Here is a 15,062-nt window from a genome sequence, read left to right as displayed (position 1 = left end):
TAACTAATTCCTTGGTTGGAATTCTGTTTATGTCTCTGTGAGGCACAATACTGACAACTTAAGCCACATGAGATCATACTACTAAGCAAAATCCAAGCAAAATTACCTGAAGAAAATGTTAGCAGCAAGACTGTGGTTTGGTTTGTTGAAAGAAGTGGCAAGAATCCAACCATGCTGGGCTTTTGGCTTTGCTTATACTATTAGCTGGAAATGGGCTGGCTGAAGGAAAACTGAAAGAATGAAAAATCAAAGCAAAGCTGAGAGGATGGGGGTGGTACGGCTAGCTGGTGCCAGGGTTAGAGGAGGAAGGTGTGGATGTCTGAGAACTGTAGTGACATTTATCAAATGGATGGGAAAAGTGATTTTTTCTCCTTCCTTCGACACCGCTGACTCACAATATTAGAGTGCAATGCTTTCAGGGGATCGACTAATTGACCTACCCTAAAACATCTTTTCAACTTTTAACAGGTATGATGCTACAGAAAACTGCCAAAGTAACAAAAAGGCAAGTATGAGGTCACCACAAAGACTGCAACCTTTATGTAAAGGAAAAATGGAAGAAATGCAAAATGGAAAAATTGCAAAACTGAATGGAGCTAATGCTGAAGCCCAGTTGATGCAGGATACAAGTCTGAGAGTAAAATTCTCACTCTCACCATGCTTAAACCTGCAGGGACACTGCATTACTGCCCTTTGATGCCAGGGTAAGGAATAAGCATGCACGTCACCCAGCCCTCTCTGACTGATGCGTAGAAACGTAGGGATGGGCTCCACAGGAGCTGTGTCCAACCCTGCTCAGCCACGAAGACAAATGTTCCTGTTAGACTTACAGAAGCAAATGGGAGCACCTCTCTGAAGAATTAATAATGAAATGAATTAGATGTTTTAAAACACCATCCAATAGCAGAGCTTCTGATAAATAAAGAAAAGCAAGGACTTTTAAAGTCACACTCTGAAAACACTCTGGAATACCTTCTTATGACATGTAACATTTTTCATTTTGTAAAATCAGTTACTTAACTTCTGGAGAGGCGCCTGGGCTTCCCTATGAAGTCCTTAAGTGTCAACTCCACGTCTTCACCTTTCATTTTCTTTAGGAAGACTCATTTCCTCCAGGAGGGTTACCTTTTTGCACCACTACCCTTTGACTGGGTCCAAGATAACGTTTTTAAAAAATAGCAAAAGGTGTGATTTTAAAATGCTTTCTAAGGAATTGTAGCTCGTATTTATAGTATTACATTTGCTTTTTCCCCTTATTCTTTTAGCCTCCCCTAGAAAGCCTCTAAATGGTATCCCTATACGTCCAGAAATTCTAAGAACAATAAGTATGTATATATACACACATACATCTCTAATTTTCCCCTGTAACCACATACAGTACAGAACATGCAGCATTCTCAAGCTTGCACTGCCTGAATACACTACAGTGGAGAGTGATGGCCTAAATTTCTTTCTCTCTCTCTCTTTTTTTTTTTTTGCATTACACCAGACATTTAACTTCTTTCTTAATTAACAAAATGCTTAAGAAAAGTCATTTCTGTCCACTTTGTCTTTTCTAGCAGTTTAGGATTAATGTGTATTCAACACACACTGGAAATTTTCAGGTAAACAATACAACCATATCCCCTAACGTTAGCATTGCTAATCACTGAAGAAAAAAAAAATCCATTAAATCCTAACTACCCCGTGCCTGCAACTGGGTCATCTTGCACAGAGATGCAAAGGTTAAGCATAAGATCTGTTTTTTACTTTGCAAATCTTGTAAACGACATTGCATGATCGTGCAAATGAAGCAAGGCAAGATGAGAAAATGAAGAAGAATGAAGCTGTATAATCTAATCAGAAGCCAACAAGGGTTTTTCCTTTTTTTTTTTTTTTTTTTTTTCTCCTCCCTCGGAGACAAAGGGAGGCTTTGGTTTTAAATCCTTAAGGCACAGTCTGGTGTTTAGCTTTCTTTTACAGCTTTTGGTAACGCTGAACATGTTCATATCTGTTTTGCATGTATTTATGTATAGGTTCATGTAAGTATGTATGCGAAACAAAAAACTGTAACAGCGCTGTTTAAAGAGCACTGAAGCAGCTTCCTGTCACTTCAGAAACTAAGTCCCACAGTACTGTATTTCTGAAGCAAAATGCATTTACACTTTAAAAGCATTTTTATCTCTGTCCCTTTCCTGACCACTACCGTGGGCATTATTTCCCCCTTCTCAGTGATTAAGCGCTGACTTCTCTCCCGCTCCCCCGTGCAATTAGCTGACCTCTGCTTTTTAGTTCATTGACTTTCCCACAGAGGCAATGAGTCGGAAGGAGCACGGTCATCCCCAGCGATGGAGCACCGCACAGGCTCGCTCCCCGCCCCTCGCTCCCCGCCGGGGTCCCTGCCCTGCCCTGCCCTGCCACAGCCCTGCCCGGCGCACGGGCGCTTTGCTCGCCTCTGCACCCCCGGACCGGGACAGGAGCGAACCGGGGGGCGAGGGCTGGTACCTCCGGGGCTCTCCCCCCCGGGGGCAGCGGCTCCAGGAGACGGAGGCGCCGCCGGGCTGGGCTTTCCTCCCCGCTCGCTCTGCAGCCGGGGGGACACAGAGGGATACTGAAGGGTGCGGGGAGCCCCGGGGGAAGCCCCGGTGCTGGCCGCGGGCTCCTCCGGCAGCATCCTCCGGCCGCCCCCAGCCGGCTGGAGGCCAGCCGAGCCCCCCTCCGGCCCCGCACCGGGAGCAGCGGGATACCCCTAGCTCCCCCACCCCTTCCCCACGCCCCCCGACCGGGATCGGGGGTTCCCGGCCCCCCGCATCCCTTTGCCTGAGCTCTGCGGGGCGGGCGGAGGTGCGGGGCGCGGCGCGCAGCCCACCGTGCGGGGAAAACCGAGCGGCGCCCGAACCCACCGTGTCCGCCTCGCAAGGAAGCCGGTGACCTGTAGATAGCGATAGGCACTGAATGATGTTTGCTGCTGCCATGGAAATGGTGAATGTGGTGAGCGCCCAAACTGGAGGCGCCCCACGCCACCCCAAGGAGGCCGCTGAGAGTGAGCGGGACTATCCAGAGCAGGGCCAAGCGGCCCCCGGCGCTGCCGCTGCTGCTGCCGGCGGGGCCCGGCTGGGGGCTGCCCCTGAGGAGGCCCCCCATCCTCCGGTGCACGGCGTCCTCGGGAGGAGCAGCAGCCACAGGGAAGGAGGCAAAGTTTGGGCAGAGGCGCGCTCGCAGCCTCGCGCACGGTGCCGGTGGCAGCTCACCGCACCAGGCGAGCCATGGCTTCCCTTTGGGCAAGCTTATGGTGAGGATCCTTTTCTCCAGGTCTTCTTCTGGCCAAAACAATCCGAGACATAGTCAGAGGCGGAGAATCCAGGCGATTCCGAGCCTTCGCAAAGAGGTGGAAGAGAGGAAAAGCCCCGTGCTCAAACAATCGCTAGTTTCAGCTTTCCCGGGGCTGGTGCTCATTAACAATACTCCACAGTTGCAAGTGCTACGAGAGTGCCAAGCATTCCCCCATCCTCAGTAATCCACAGCGTAGCCAATCATGCCACATCGCTGCTAAGGAAGAAGCAGGGGATGCCACTCCATCAGCCAGCGCTGGGAAAGCAGAGAAAAATCAAACTGCTGCTCTTCCCTCCATTCATCTCCAAACTGGTGAGCCCTCTCGGAGCAATCTCTCCCGGCGCGCACACACTCGCACACACACACGCTCGCACACGCCGCCAGACAATAACCGGGCTGCTCCGGCAATCTCAATGGTCTGCCTATTGACAGTAATACCCGAGGATGTTTTCAGAGAGAATAGTGCACCCTTATGAAAGAAGCTGGGAAAAAAAAAATAACCATGCTTGCGAAGAGCAGGGCTATGCAAATCTGCAGTCTCCAAACAGCAAATCACCGAAGCTCGGATGCAATGCAGAGGACGAGCCTATGTTAAAGAGGGAGGCTGAGTTCAGCTCCCACACAATCGCACTGCCTCCCTGTCTTTCGGGAGCCGCACACTGCCAGAACATGGCTCGGGCGGTGCGGCGGACACACGCACGCCCCTCTCCCCAGCCCGCCACCCAGCCGCGCCGCGGAATTAGCAGCACGGCGGGCGCCTTTCCCCTCGTTGGGTAGTTCAGATGTGCCAGTGTCTCGAAAAGCCACTTTCGCCTTAAAAAAAAGAACGATTTCGGGTCTTTTAATTGGTCTAAACTTGGCCCATCAGATGTTTCCCCTGTCTATTCGAGCATCAGCTTTGATTATCCGGTAATTACACACATGGCGCCTAACAAAGAGTTACGCTTTTTTTTTTTCTTTTTTTTTTTTTTTCTTCCTTTTCTTCCCTGCCTTACTTACTCATCTGCCACCGCAGACGCGGCCACCAACCGGGCTGAAAACGTTTCTGGGCCGCCCCCCCCGGCTGCAGGGTGGCACCGGCAGCATCGCCCCCGAGCTGCGGGGCCCCGCAGCCCCGCACCGCACCCGCACGGCTCCCTCCTGCCCCGAAACCAGGGGAAACGGGTGTCTCAGCCCCCGCAGCCGAGGTGGGGAGACGACACGGTGCAAAGCCAAGCAAGCCCCGCATTGAAGGAGAAGGCGTTGCTCTCCTCCCCGGGTCGTGCCCCCCGAGCCGGCGGGCGAGAGGCGCAGCCCCTGCAGTACCGCACCTGGGCACAGCACGGGGTGAGAGCCCCACGCTACCGCCTCTCCTCTCCCCCCGCCCTCCCTCCCCCCCCGCCTTCCACCGGTTCCAGCCTCCCGTAGATCTTGTGCCATGCCTTCAGCAGCATGAGATCATGGGCGCGGGGTGCGGATGCGTGAAAGGGAGAGGGCGAACGGTGGGTGTGCAAAAGCCTTTTTAGACATTTCGCGTTCGTTTCGAACGAAACCTGCTGCAATTTGCTGGGGGACTTTTTAATTCACACGGGGATGATCGGAAGTCACAACCCTTACTCAACTGCGTAGGCTTAGGGGAGAAAGAGAAAGGAATTTCGCCCCGGCTCTGCTCGGCCCAGGATGTATTGCATCCCCGGAGAGGGGCGAGGAGACGCCCTTAACCAGAAGTCCTCCACATCGCTGCGAAAACACCCCCGAAACCGGGACCGGAGGCGAAGAAACGGCCCCTCCTGCCCTGCCCTGCCTGCCCCGAGGGCGGTGCACTTTTACAGCCAAGTTTTGCAAAGATGCTAATATGAATTGCAAAAGATCTTAACGCAAGATGAAAGCACTCAAGCACGGGGGAGTAACCGCATGAGTGAGAGCGGCGGGGCTGGTGCGGGGCCTTCCCCTGGCAGGTCAGCGCTAACACAGCGCCAGCCGCCTGCAAAGGGTCCTGCGGGACAGGGCTGTCCTCAGCCCGGCGCCGGCTTGCAGAATAGAAGGGCAACTGGTAAGAAACTCGGTGACTTTTCCTACCTGTCTCAAGAAGCAAAACGAGTAACTCCAAATTTCCGAACTTCCAGTTGTGTGCTGTCATCTCGTAAAATAAATAAATGAATAATCGACCAAATAAATAAATAAATAAATAATCAACCAAATAAACAAAACAAAGTTTGTGGTTAAAAAAATAAAAAGCCAACAACACCACCACCACAATAAATTCCCTATGTCTCAGAGTTAAGGTTAAGAAAAAAAGGAAATCTCAAAGAAACATCAGCCCGGACTTGCCAGGTGTTCTAAAATTAAAGCCCCTGATGTCTATTTTCTTCCCGTTCATGCAAGTAATACATGCTAGCAATCTTATCCATAAATACCACTATGTTTTCTATCAATCTGTCTCAAAAAAATAAATAAATAATAAACTCATTCAATCACTGAAACCCATTTTTCAGTAAACTGTTCACATGCTGCTGCAGATTTAGAAACATGCAGTAGTTACTTGATTGTACTTAATGATAGTAGAAATCCTACAGATGATTAATTTAAAACTGGTACCACTTCTCTGAAAGGAAACTGGTATTGCCAACCATGTAATGATACAGTTGGCACAGAGAATTTCAGTTGGCAAATCCTCTCCGGACCATCTTCTGCTTGGCTCTTTTAAAGTCTCCATCAAGAGCTCTATTATGCTACCGCTTGGTGGGAGTTTCCCTAGTGACATCCAGGAAAGTACAGCTGGACCTCAGTTTCAAAGTTTCTGTTAGTTGTAACTTTGCAACAGAATCTTTCCACAAATCCCTCCCAGCCTGAGCATAGTTTGTTCAATTAAAATATGCTTTGCTGTGGATACAGTAGGACTTTGTGTTCTCTCCATGTTGTTGCATATGTTTGTAGCCTGAGTACCTCAATCTAAATTCTTAGTCCATCTGCCATCTTCTTTGTCACAGGGGCCTATCTAAAGTACTTAAATACCAAGGACAAATGAATAAAATATTTAGCTACTTCAAAAGTACTTAATTTTTATTTTAATATTTAATTGAAGATAAAAAGGGTGTTTAAGTGCTCACATTATTAAATATGTACTATTTATGCAGTGCACACACATAACAGCTACTAAAGTTTCCAGTTCAAATCTGTGTTTGGAGACTACTTAGAGAAGACTTTTTTCATCAAATAGATTTTAATGGGTCATTTTTAGGTGTTACATTATGATGTTAAACACTACGTAGGGACTGCTATATCGATGGATTATTTTGCTGCTGCATATTCAAACTAAGAGTTGAGGACACAAAGGCCAATCTCCATAAAGCTACTTAGGCATTTTCCTTAAGTACTTGCTACAGATGTGAATGGGGAGACACATGACTAAGTAGGCATCCTTTGCTGGATCTGGCAATGTGCTCAGCACCTTGTAGATCCTAATTTTAATGTACGCTCTAATTTTAATGACATTTGATGTTTTCATGGCTCTGCACTCTGAACCACAGAAGGAAATGAGGGGACTATCCAAGTGTAAGGGAAAAAAAAAGGTTATCTAATGCAGTGCATGGGTGAGAAATGGGGAGAAGTAATTTGTGGAAAATATCACAAGAAGATTGAAAATGGAAAGGATAACAGAAACGGAAAAAGGAAGGTGTATAAGTAAGCATGAATGAAAGCAAACGAAAGGTAGATGGGAACAGAAAGGCAAAAGAAGGAAAAACAAGGAAATAAAATTATTTCTTGTTCAGTTTTTGTGATAACAACAAGCACTTCTTTCTAATTTGAAGCAAATCTTGGTAGTTAGATGCTTCTAGTCTTTTCATGTTTTATTTAAAAGTCTTAATTGATAGTTTTAGCACTCAGAGTTAAGCTTTTTAATGAAAAGTAAAAGTTTAAAGCATCTGCAAGTAAACATTATGAAAGCCAGTGGTAAGAACTATTTCTCATTTAAAGTTTTTTGGTTTTTTATTTATTTATTTTTTAAACCTCCTGCTGACATAAGAGTGAATATGAATCTTTCCTGGCTGAGGACTAGCTGAATTTGAAATAATCTGGTTGTAATCCCCAAGGGCACAAAGTCATGCACTCCAACACAATCAACACTGTGCTATCAATTTATGAAGGCCTTTCTCAAAGAAAGAAGAGGGGGTACAGAAAAGCAATAAACACAGAATTTGTGTAAACAAATAAATATCCTATTAGAGACATAGCAAATAAGCTGTGAAAATAATCTACGGGGTTCACAAGGTAGTTTTCAGCATTCTGAAAATATGCCCAACACTTGGCTCACTGAAGCTAACTTTATGATTTTGTTGTTGGTGGTGGTGGTTTTGTTGTGGTGTGTTTGTTTTTAACCCTATTTAATACTTACCCTATGCAGGTCCCACAAATAGTGCATGAGACTTTTAATCAAGTTATCTCCACCAAGTGCTCTATGAATACCAATAGTTTCCTAGGTGTATGAACAAGACTCCTTAACTGTAAAAACACATCTTTTCCTTGCTTCTTCTACAGAGCTACGCCATTATCCTATAAATGCCAAATGTTCCTAAAGAATACTTACACAAACAAAAAGATTGCTTCCAAGAGTATAATTTAAATTATTTCATTGAATAAAATCAGGTAGTTCTTGCCAGTACAACTTTATCTGCCTACACCCTGATTCTTGTCAATACAGCTATATCAGTGAAGATAAACATCTCGGTGACACAAGCAAAGCTTCAGGGCAGATCATGCCTTAGGCTTGCAGAAGTTGTCAGTTAAATTCAGGGCTCCTTAGGTTAAGTGCCTTCTTATGCAATCAGACTTCTCTGCCCATCTCTGTTTGCCAGAGATGAAATGCTACACTTTGCGTTGCAACGTCCACACTTAAACACCTGAAGCTCAAATACTGTGCAGCAAACTCGGATAGAAAAAAGCTCTACAAATATGTGTCTGTATTACAGAGAATGCTGTTCAACGAACACTTTTGCTATGTTTTTCTATTGTAACTTTTCTCCACTGCTGTGGATGGAATCTCATTTCATTTGAAAACCCGTGGAAATTGTTTGATTGCAATTAAGTGGGACAGAACTTATGCTTATCTATCTGACAGACAACGGCTTAGAGAAGAAAATGTTCAAGCTGTTAGGTTTAACCTATAAGCACTTACTCCTATAAACTCTGATGACTTCCAGGACCTATATCCCTGATCTTTCAAGAGTACAAATGTCTGATTTTTCCATTGAATGTGTTATTTTTTCTCTTTTAAACAGAAGAAAGTGTCTCTTTCAAAAACTAATGAGTTGTAAGATTAGGCCTCTTTAGGGAATTTAGGCCTGTCATCAGGGAATAGGAATCACAACCAGTTTGTGTCCTAACCCTCCATAATTTAGAGAGAGGGCAGAAACCCTTTACTTTAGAAAGGAAGCCAATACAGTGTATCACACAAACTACTAAGAGTCTTGGAAGGTGACAAATGTGATTCTAGGAGAGATGCACGGAGTATCTGTGTAGTCATAAAATACACAAATTTCAGTATTAGGTGATTACTTAACTTTTTTTTTTTCTTTTGTATAGATTAATTATATCATATGAAACAGGGAGTTTACAATGGCTCCTTTCTCTGTAGTACAGGTATTCTCTATGTATGTATTGCAAAAAAATAAATCTCTCAACAGCTAATAAGTCTTTCTGTCCATAAATCTGTCCAATCAAATAGGCTTAAATCTTCACATTAAACGTTTCTTGACTCCACAAGTGTAAAGACAGCAGTAATCTCTTTCTTTCTATTCCTTGCTGTCAAAACCAAGCTGATTTTTGTTTTGTTTCTTTTTACTGAAACTATGCATATAAGCCAGATCCCTTCAATTTAGAATAGAAGGGACTGGTTGGAAAACATTTTCCAGCAGGGAACTTTGGCTCTGAAAGCAAGCTCACTCTTGGTCCAAAACAGCCCTAGTTGGTCTATCAGTCTTCAAGGCACTTTGCCAAGTCCAGCCACTAGTGGCTAGAGTTAGCCCTGGTTTGACCTGCCTTAAGGAGGATGGCCTATACTACACTGGGAGTTGTCTTTTGCTGGCCGACAGTGCTGCAATGCCATCTTCCCTTCCCTCTCTGTATAAATTTGTCTGAATGGTGCTAACACTTTGGCTAGGTCCACCTTTTCATTTCAATATAAAGCCACAGGAATTAAGGCCAAATCCACATGTATATACATGGAGGTATTTAAGAGATTTGTTGTCCTGTATAAAGCAGGGCAGGATGTACTCATGTTCTCTCTGGACTACCACATGAGCAGTTAGTTCTATGGGCAATTAGATGGCTGCCAAACCTGCAGAAGTCTCTTTGATTTTCACCAGTGCTGCCACAGGAATTGGCACTGTATAACTGCAGGAGAATGAGATCCCTGACTACAGCTTAAATGCTTCTAATTTCAACTCCTCAGCAAATGCTTCAGCTAGGGACAAAATACAAACAAACAAACAACAACAAAAGACACACTAAAATAGGTTGAAAATTAGTCATCTTGAAGTTTGATGGGATCAGTGACAGATACCAATAACAGAATCCAGAGTTGCACTCTTCTGTGTTCAGTACAAACATACGAAGTGTAAGCAAAACCTATTTGTTTAAAAAGATCACCAGAAATAGGAAAAGTCTGAGTATTGGCTTGTTCTGTAGCTCCTGTTATTATCATACAGCTAGGATATTAAATGCCATGTCGTGACCAAGCTAAAACTAAACTCAAAGTGCAATGACTTTAAGATGGGAAACTGGATTTAAAGAGCTTGCAAGGCAGAGCTGATGGCCTTTTCGGAGGTGGGAAGACCACAGGTAATGGGAGGAGCTCTAAATGATGTTTGTCAAGTGCCTAAAGTTAAGAATAGTCAGGAGACATGGGCCTATTACAGCAGGTCCAGAGGCAGGCTTGCTGACCAAAGGGCTAGAACACCCGTTCAGTGGAGAGAACCTGAGAGAGTTGGGGTTGTTCAGCCTGGAGAAGAAATGGAAGGCTCTGAGGAAAACCTTATAGCAGCCTTCCAATACTTAAAGGGGGCCTGAAGGAAAGATGAGAAGGGACTCTTTATCAGGACATGTAGTGATAGAACAAGAGGTAATGGCTTTAAAATAAAGAAGGTAGATTTAGATTGGATATTATGAAGAAAATCCTTACTATGAGGGTGTTTGGATACTGGAACGGTATCCCAGAGAAGTTGTGGATGCCCCATCCCTGAAAGTGTTCAAGGCCAAGTTGGATGTGACCTTGAGCAACCTGATCTAGTGGGTGGTGTCCCTGCCCATGGTGTGGGGCTTTGGAACTAGATCTTTAAGGTCCCTTCCAACCCAAGCCATTCTACAATTCTATTATTACATTGTTAAGCATATTTTCCTGACATGATTTCTAAGGTGTCCCCCATCCTTTCAAGCCTTGGAAGAGAAGAGGCTGTACAGTTCCACCTCCTGCCTTCCCGCAGTGCATTAGTCCTGTAACAGTTTTGTCAAAGAATGGGGCAACAAGCAAGGCAGCTTGCTGCCATTGTCTGCTCCTGAACACATTCTTTCTGACCCCTGACAGCAGTAGTACTACAGATTAGATGTAGAAATTACAAAATTTAAAAGCAGAGTTGTTATAGGACAGCGTTAACTTTTGGCATTCGTAACTTTGAAATGCCCAAATATTTATTTAGCTTTAAGCACTTTTTTTTTTTTTTTTAAAGTATAACAATTGTGGAGAGACCGTGTTCAGAAAACATATTTGTAGTGCCAAGCAAATGTCTATAGCTGAGTTATGAGCCTCTGAACACACAGGTTTCAAATGGAAATGCTGACATAATCTTAAATGTAGTGGCACAAATACTGTCACTACAATAATCCTTGTAATCTAATATATTAGCCCTTGGGGGGATGGAAAATTCAATTGCTGGTCTTAGACAGCCTTTCTGAGGCCCAATTCAAATTGCATAATTCTACATCCTTCAAGTTCTTCAAAATACATTCCAAAAGCAGTATTGTACATTCCAAAATATTTATTCTTCAGAGATTGATTTGACTTTTTTTTTTCTACTTTAAAGTGAGATATATGACCTCAGAGGCATGTGAAAAATCATTAATCAAGTTTATAATGTGTAACACTCTTTTGTGTGTGAAAGACTTACTTTTATCCAGATTTCCTCAGTTATGTTGCCAAGATGATTCCCCTAGAGAGCCATGTGTTTATCTTGACAGGTGTCAGTGATATCTGTGGAGTCTCACAGGAATTGTTACTGGTTGCTTTGAGGTACAGTAGAGAACATTAAGGCTGCAAACTAATGAACTTTCCTTATTACATTCTAAATAAAATAAACCACAGACTAACCTGGATTAATCTACTAATGCCTTTCTAATGAAGCTTTTATTGGGCATATGGTGTGGCCTTGCTATTTTCCTCATATAGCTAGCACAAGCCAAACCTCAGAATAAAACCTACATGTTTCATTTGTGTTACACACCAGTATCAAAAACTCACTATGATAATTATTTTCAGATTGCTATTTTGCTAGCATAACCTTTGATTAACTTACAAGACTAATTGGTTAAAAAAATAAAAAGCAATCAGAATATTAAAAAGAAACAGAAGTCACTGCTGGTAGGAGAAGAGAAAAATATAACTTCTGCTGTTGCTAGGGGAAAAATATAAACCACAACTGCTGACTTTTAATTACTTTAGAAAGCACTCTGTGACCTGTCCTGACAATCCCACAGAATCACTAACTAAATATTGTAACTTCTGAAGTTAAATAATCGTGTAATTACAGTCTGCTAGCATTTTCCAGCCCTGAGCTGTAACTCACTATAATTTTGTAATGCATATTAAAAGCAATTAAAACAATAGTTACTTTAAAAAAAAAAAGAGTTCTAAGCAAGGTGAAACAAGATAGCATCTTTTCCAGCCTGCTATGCATTTTGCTTTTAATTGTTACTTGCTTTATCTCTGTATATGAAAAGATCAGAACACAAGAAAAGACACTCTTTAGTAACATTCTTCTGGGAACACACTGCTGAATTTAGGTATAAGCTTATACCAGCAATTCAAAGAATAGACATCACATATGACTTCATCTTTGATATACTATTTCAAATACTGAATTTCATTTTTCTGTTTCCCACGTAAATTTTTGCTTTGCTTCCATACTTGCAAGATTTCCATTATAAAAAAAAAATAAAAATTAAAATTAAAAAAAGCAAGCTCCCCTCTTCCTTTATTCACTTCAACAACAAATTAGCAGCCAAGTTTTCACAGAGGATAAGAAAACAGATACAGTGAAAACTGAGTGAGAACACGAGAACACAGTTTTTCTTTCCTTTAGCACCAGCAGCCAGAAACAGTATGAAAGCAATGGATCATGAAGAAAAGCAATTTCCTACTTCAGGGATTAAGCAATGCCCTCTTTTGTAATGTTAAATGAAAGTTCTAGTTATTTTTTCAAGTAATACTGTTGTGTTTTCTTACCCCCAGTTTAAATAAATAGTCACTAGAGAAGCTCCAACAGTCCCAAACACATCACTTCCTTGCCAATCAATAACACAGATAAAACCCTTTATATTGCACTCCTTTGAGCAAGCCTATTGATAGAGCAAGAAAAATTAAGCTACTACACAAGCTAAAGATAATTAATGTAATGAGCGAGAATATCTGGTGATACACATTCTGTTCTTTTCCTAAGGACAATTATAGGTGATTCTAATACAGAAAATATACAGAATTTTGTTGAAGCATTCAAATAAAGACAGCTACTCACATTTTACTCTCATGGTACGTTTCTTATCCTATGACACTGTAAAATTTGCTAGTTCTGTGGCTAGATTATCAGGTGATGTCTGTAACATTATCTTACACTTCCTTTTGATAATATGGATAAGATGGAAGTTCTCCATCTGCCTCTGCCACAGCTTTTCAGTGCAACCTCAGGCAAATCAGTACAAACCATTAGTCACTTAATAGCTAATTGACGAGCCAAGTCAATGTTATCAGTCATAAGGATAAAGATTATTTGCATGAGTAGGGCTTGGCAGAATTATACCCTTAATACCAAAGCTGAAAGGTTTCAACTGCTTTCATCTTCAAGCGCTATTAAACAGTGCATTGCAGGATTAAGCCTTCTGCATGTATGAGTTTGTAACTGTAAAGCTCTAATGAATGTTCAGCGTAGGATTAGAGCCAATACTGTGTTTAAAGCACTTAGAGATTGCTTCATAATAAATGCCAATGTTTGGAATAATTATGGATGCGTGGGCCTTTCTCAGTTTTTATACATAGATAAATGGGAATCCTGTAAATATCTGATTAACTTTGCTTAAGAGGACAACTTGCATGGGAAAGGATTATCACTGTAAAGCAGGTTTGTAGGACCAAACCTGTTCTCGTTAACATATACGCAAATAATAGCAGCACCTATGAAGATAGCCAGAACAGAAAATGATTTAACTTGTACCTGTTGTTTTGTTTGGTTGGTTTTTACTAAATTACATTAAACTTTTTCTCAGCTAAGGCAAGGCACCTACTAAATAATTAAAATGAAGAGTCACAACAAACATCTTTCAAAAACAGGTTGTAACAGGAAAGAAAATGCAAGATTTCTCAGCTGCAATTTTATGGCTCTATCAGAACTTGTCTAATTTCACCTATTTATTTCAGTACATAATAAACAGTGCAGAGAAAAACTACATGATGCGTACGTATTTTTAAGACTGCTAGCTTTCTAAGCCTTTAACATCTTTGTATCTATTTTTGTTTCTAAGAAGTAAAATGAGACAAATGGGGCCTTTAAAAAGGATAAAAAGGACTGAAACATGTTATTTGAATTTTCGCACGTTAAAACTGTCATAAATTTCAATATAAAATATGGGTGCATTGCTGGCCATGTTTGGTTACACAGTTCAGCTTTACTGCCCAGAAAAGCTTAGGGGCATAATACATATTGGTTTTTCATTAGGAAGTTTTCAAAAACCACCACATTGAACCACTAACCTATAATAGCTCTTTCAGATTTAACAGGATGTCAGTTCCTGGAGCTGTTTTTCCTTTGATGCACACAAAGTAATACCAGTAATTTTAATCAGAATTATGCCATGCACTGGTGGAAGACAATCACATAATATGAATTATTATATTTTTTTCCATATCCCCGCCTCTTGCAGAAATGTTTTTTCTTTAGTGGAGTTCATGCTACATATACTACTGATTTGTGTGTGCTTTGTTTAAAAAAAGCTTAGTAATAGTCCTTCTCATCCAAATATATTGAAGTGCTTTGCAAAGCAATGAAACCAGCGGAGCCGAGAAAAAACTTGTAGTGAAACTTTTTCAATTAGTAATATAAAAAGTTTTCAAATTATTTGTACTGAAAAATAAAGGAAACACATTATAAAAATTAAAGCATCACATTTTAAAAAATGATTTTATTTTGAAAATAATGTTCCCTTTCAACATTTTTGAGGTTTTGGTTTAATAAATTTAGATGCCTTTTCTTCATCACTTTTTTTTTTGTCTGTGGTTGAAAAAATATTCTCCTAATTACTTTTTTTCCTCTAAAGTCAAAGCTAGTTAATTCCTATAGCTCAAATCAGTTCACTTTACTTAATAAAACTATTCTGAATAATGCTCTGAAAACCTCATTTTCACTCAATTCCTACTCAAGGAGCGCAAAAGTACTGAAGAAAGATTAAATATTTAGATATAAGCTCACAGTGCTTGCTATTAAGTACCTCAGTTTCCATCTGCCATATTT

The 15,062-nt window shown here is 41.9% G+C and overlaps 1 protein-coding gene across 36 annotated transcripts in view; it reads right to left on the bottom strand.

Annotated features, from left to right (window-relative positions):
• Positions 1 to 15,062, bottom strand: part of NRXN1 (neurexin 1) — a 725,132-nt gene that overhangs the window by 281,421 nt on the left and 428,649 nt on the right. For 2 of the 36 annotated variants that reach the window (XM_080583921.1, XM_080583922.1), the window contains exon 1: positions 2,883 to 4,624. The exons of 32 other annotated variants lie outside the window; for them this stretch is intronic. In XM_080583921.1, coding sequence (XP_080440047.1) covers positions 2,883 to 3,123 — 241 coding nt within the window. In that variant the 5' untranslated portion in view covers positions 3,124 to 4,624. Of the gene's footprint in view, positions 1 to 2,882; positions 4,625 to 15,062 lie in introns of those variants that run through there. 2 more of the 36 variants (XM_080583919.1, XM_080583920.1) reach the window with 1 other exon arrangement.

The sequence above is a fragment of the Anser brachyrhynchus genome (assembly GCF_964034855.1).
Source record: "Anser brachyrhynchus genome assembly, chromosome: 3".
Lineage (NCBI taxonomy): Eukaryota > Metazoa > Chordata > Aves > Anseriformes > Anatidae > Anser > Anser brachyrhynchus.
The sequence above is the reverse complement of the archived record's forward strand: the minus strand, read 5'-3'. Positions and strand labels throughout refer to the sequence as shown.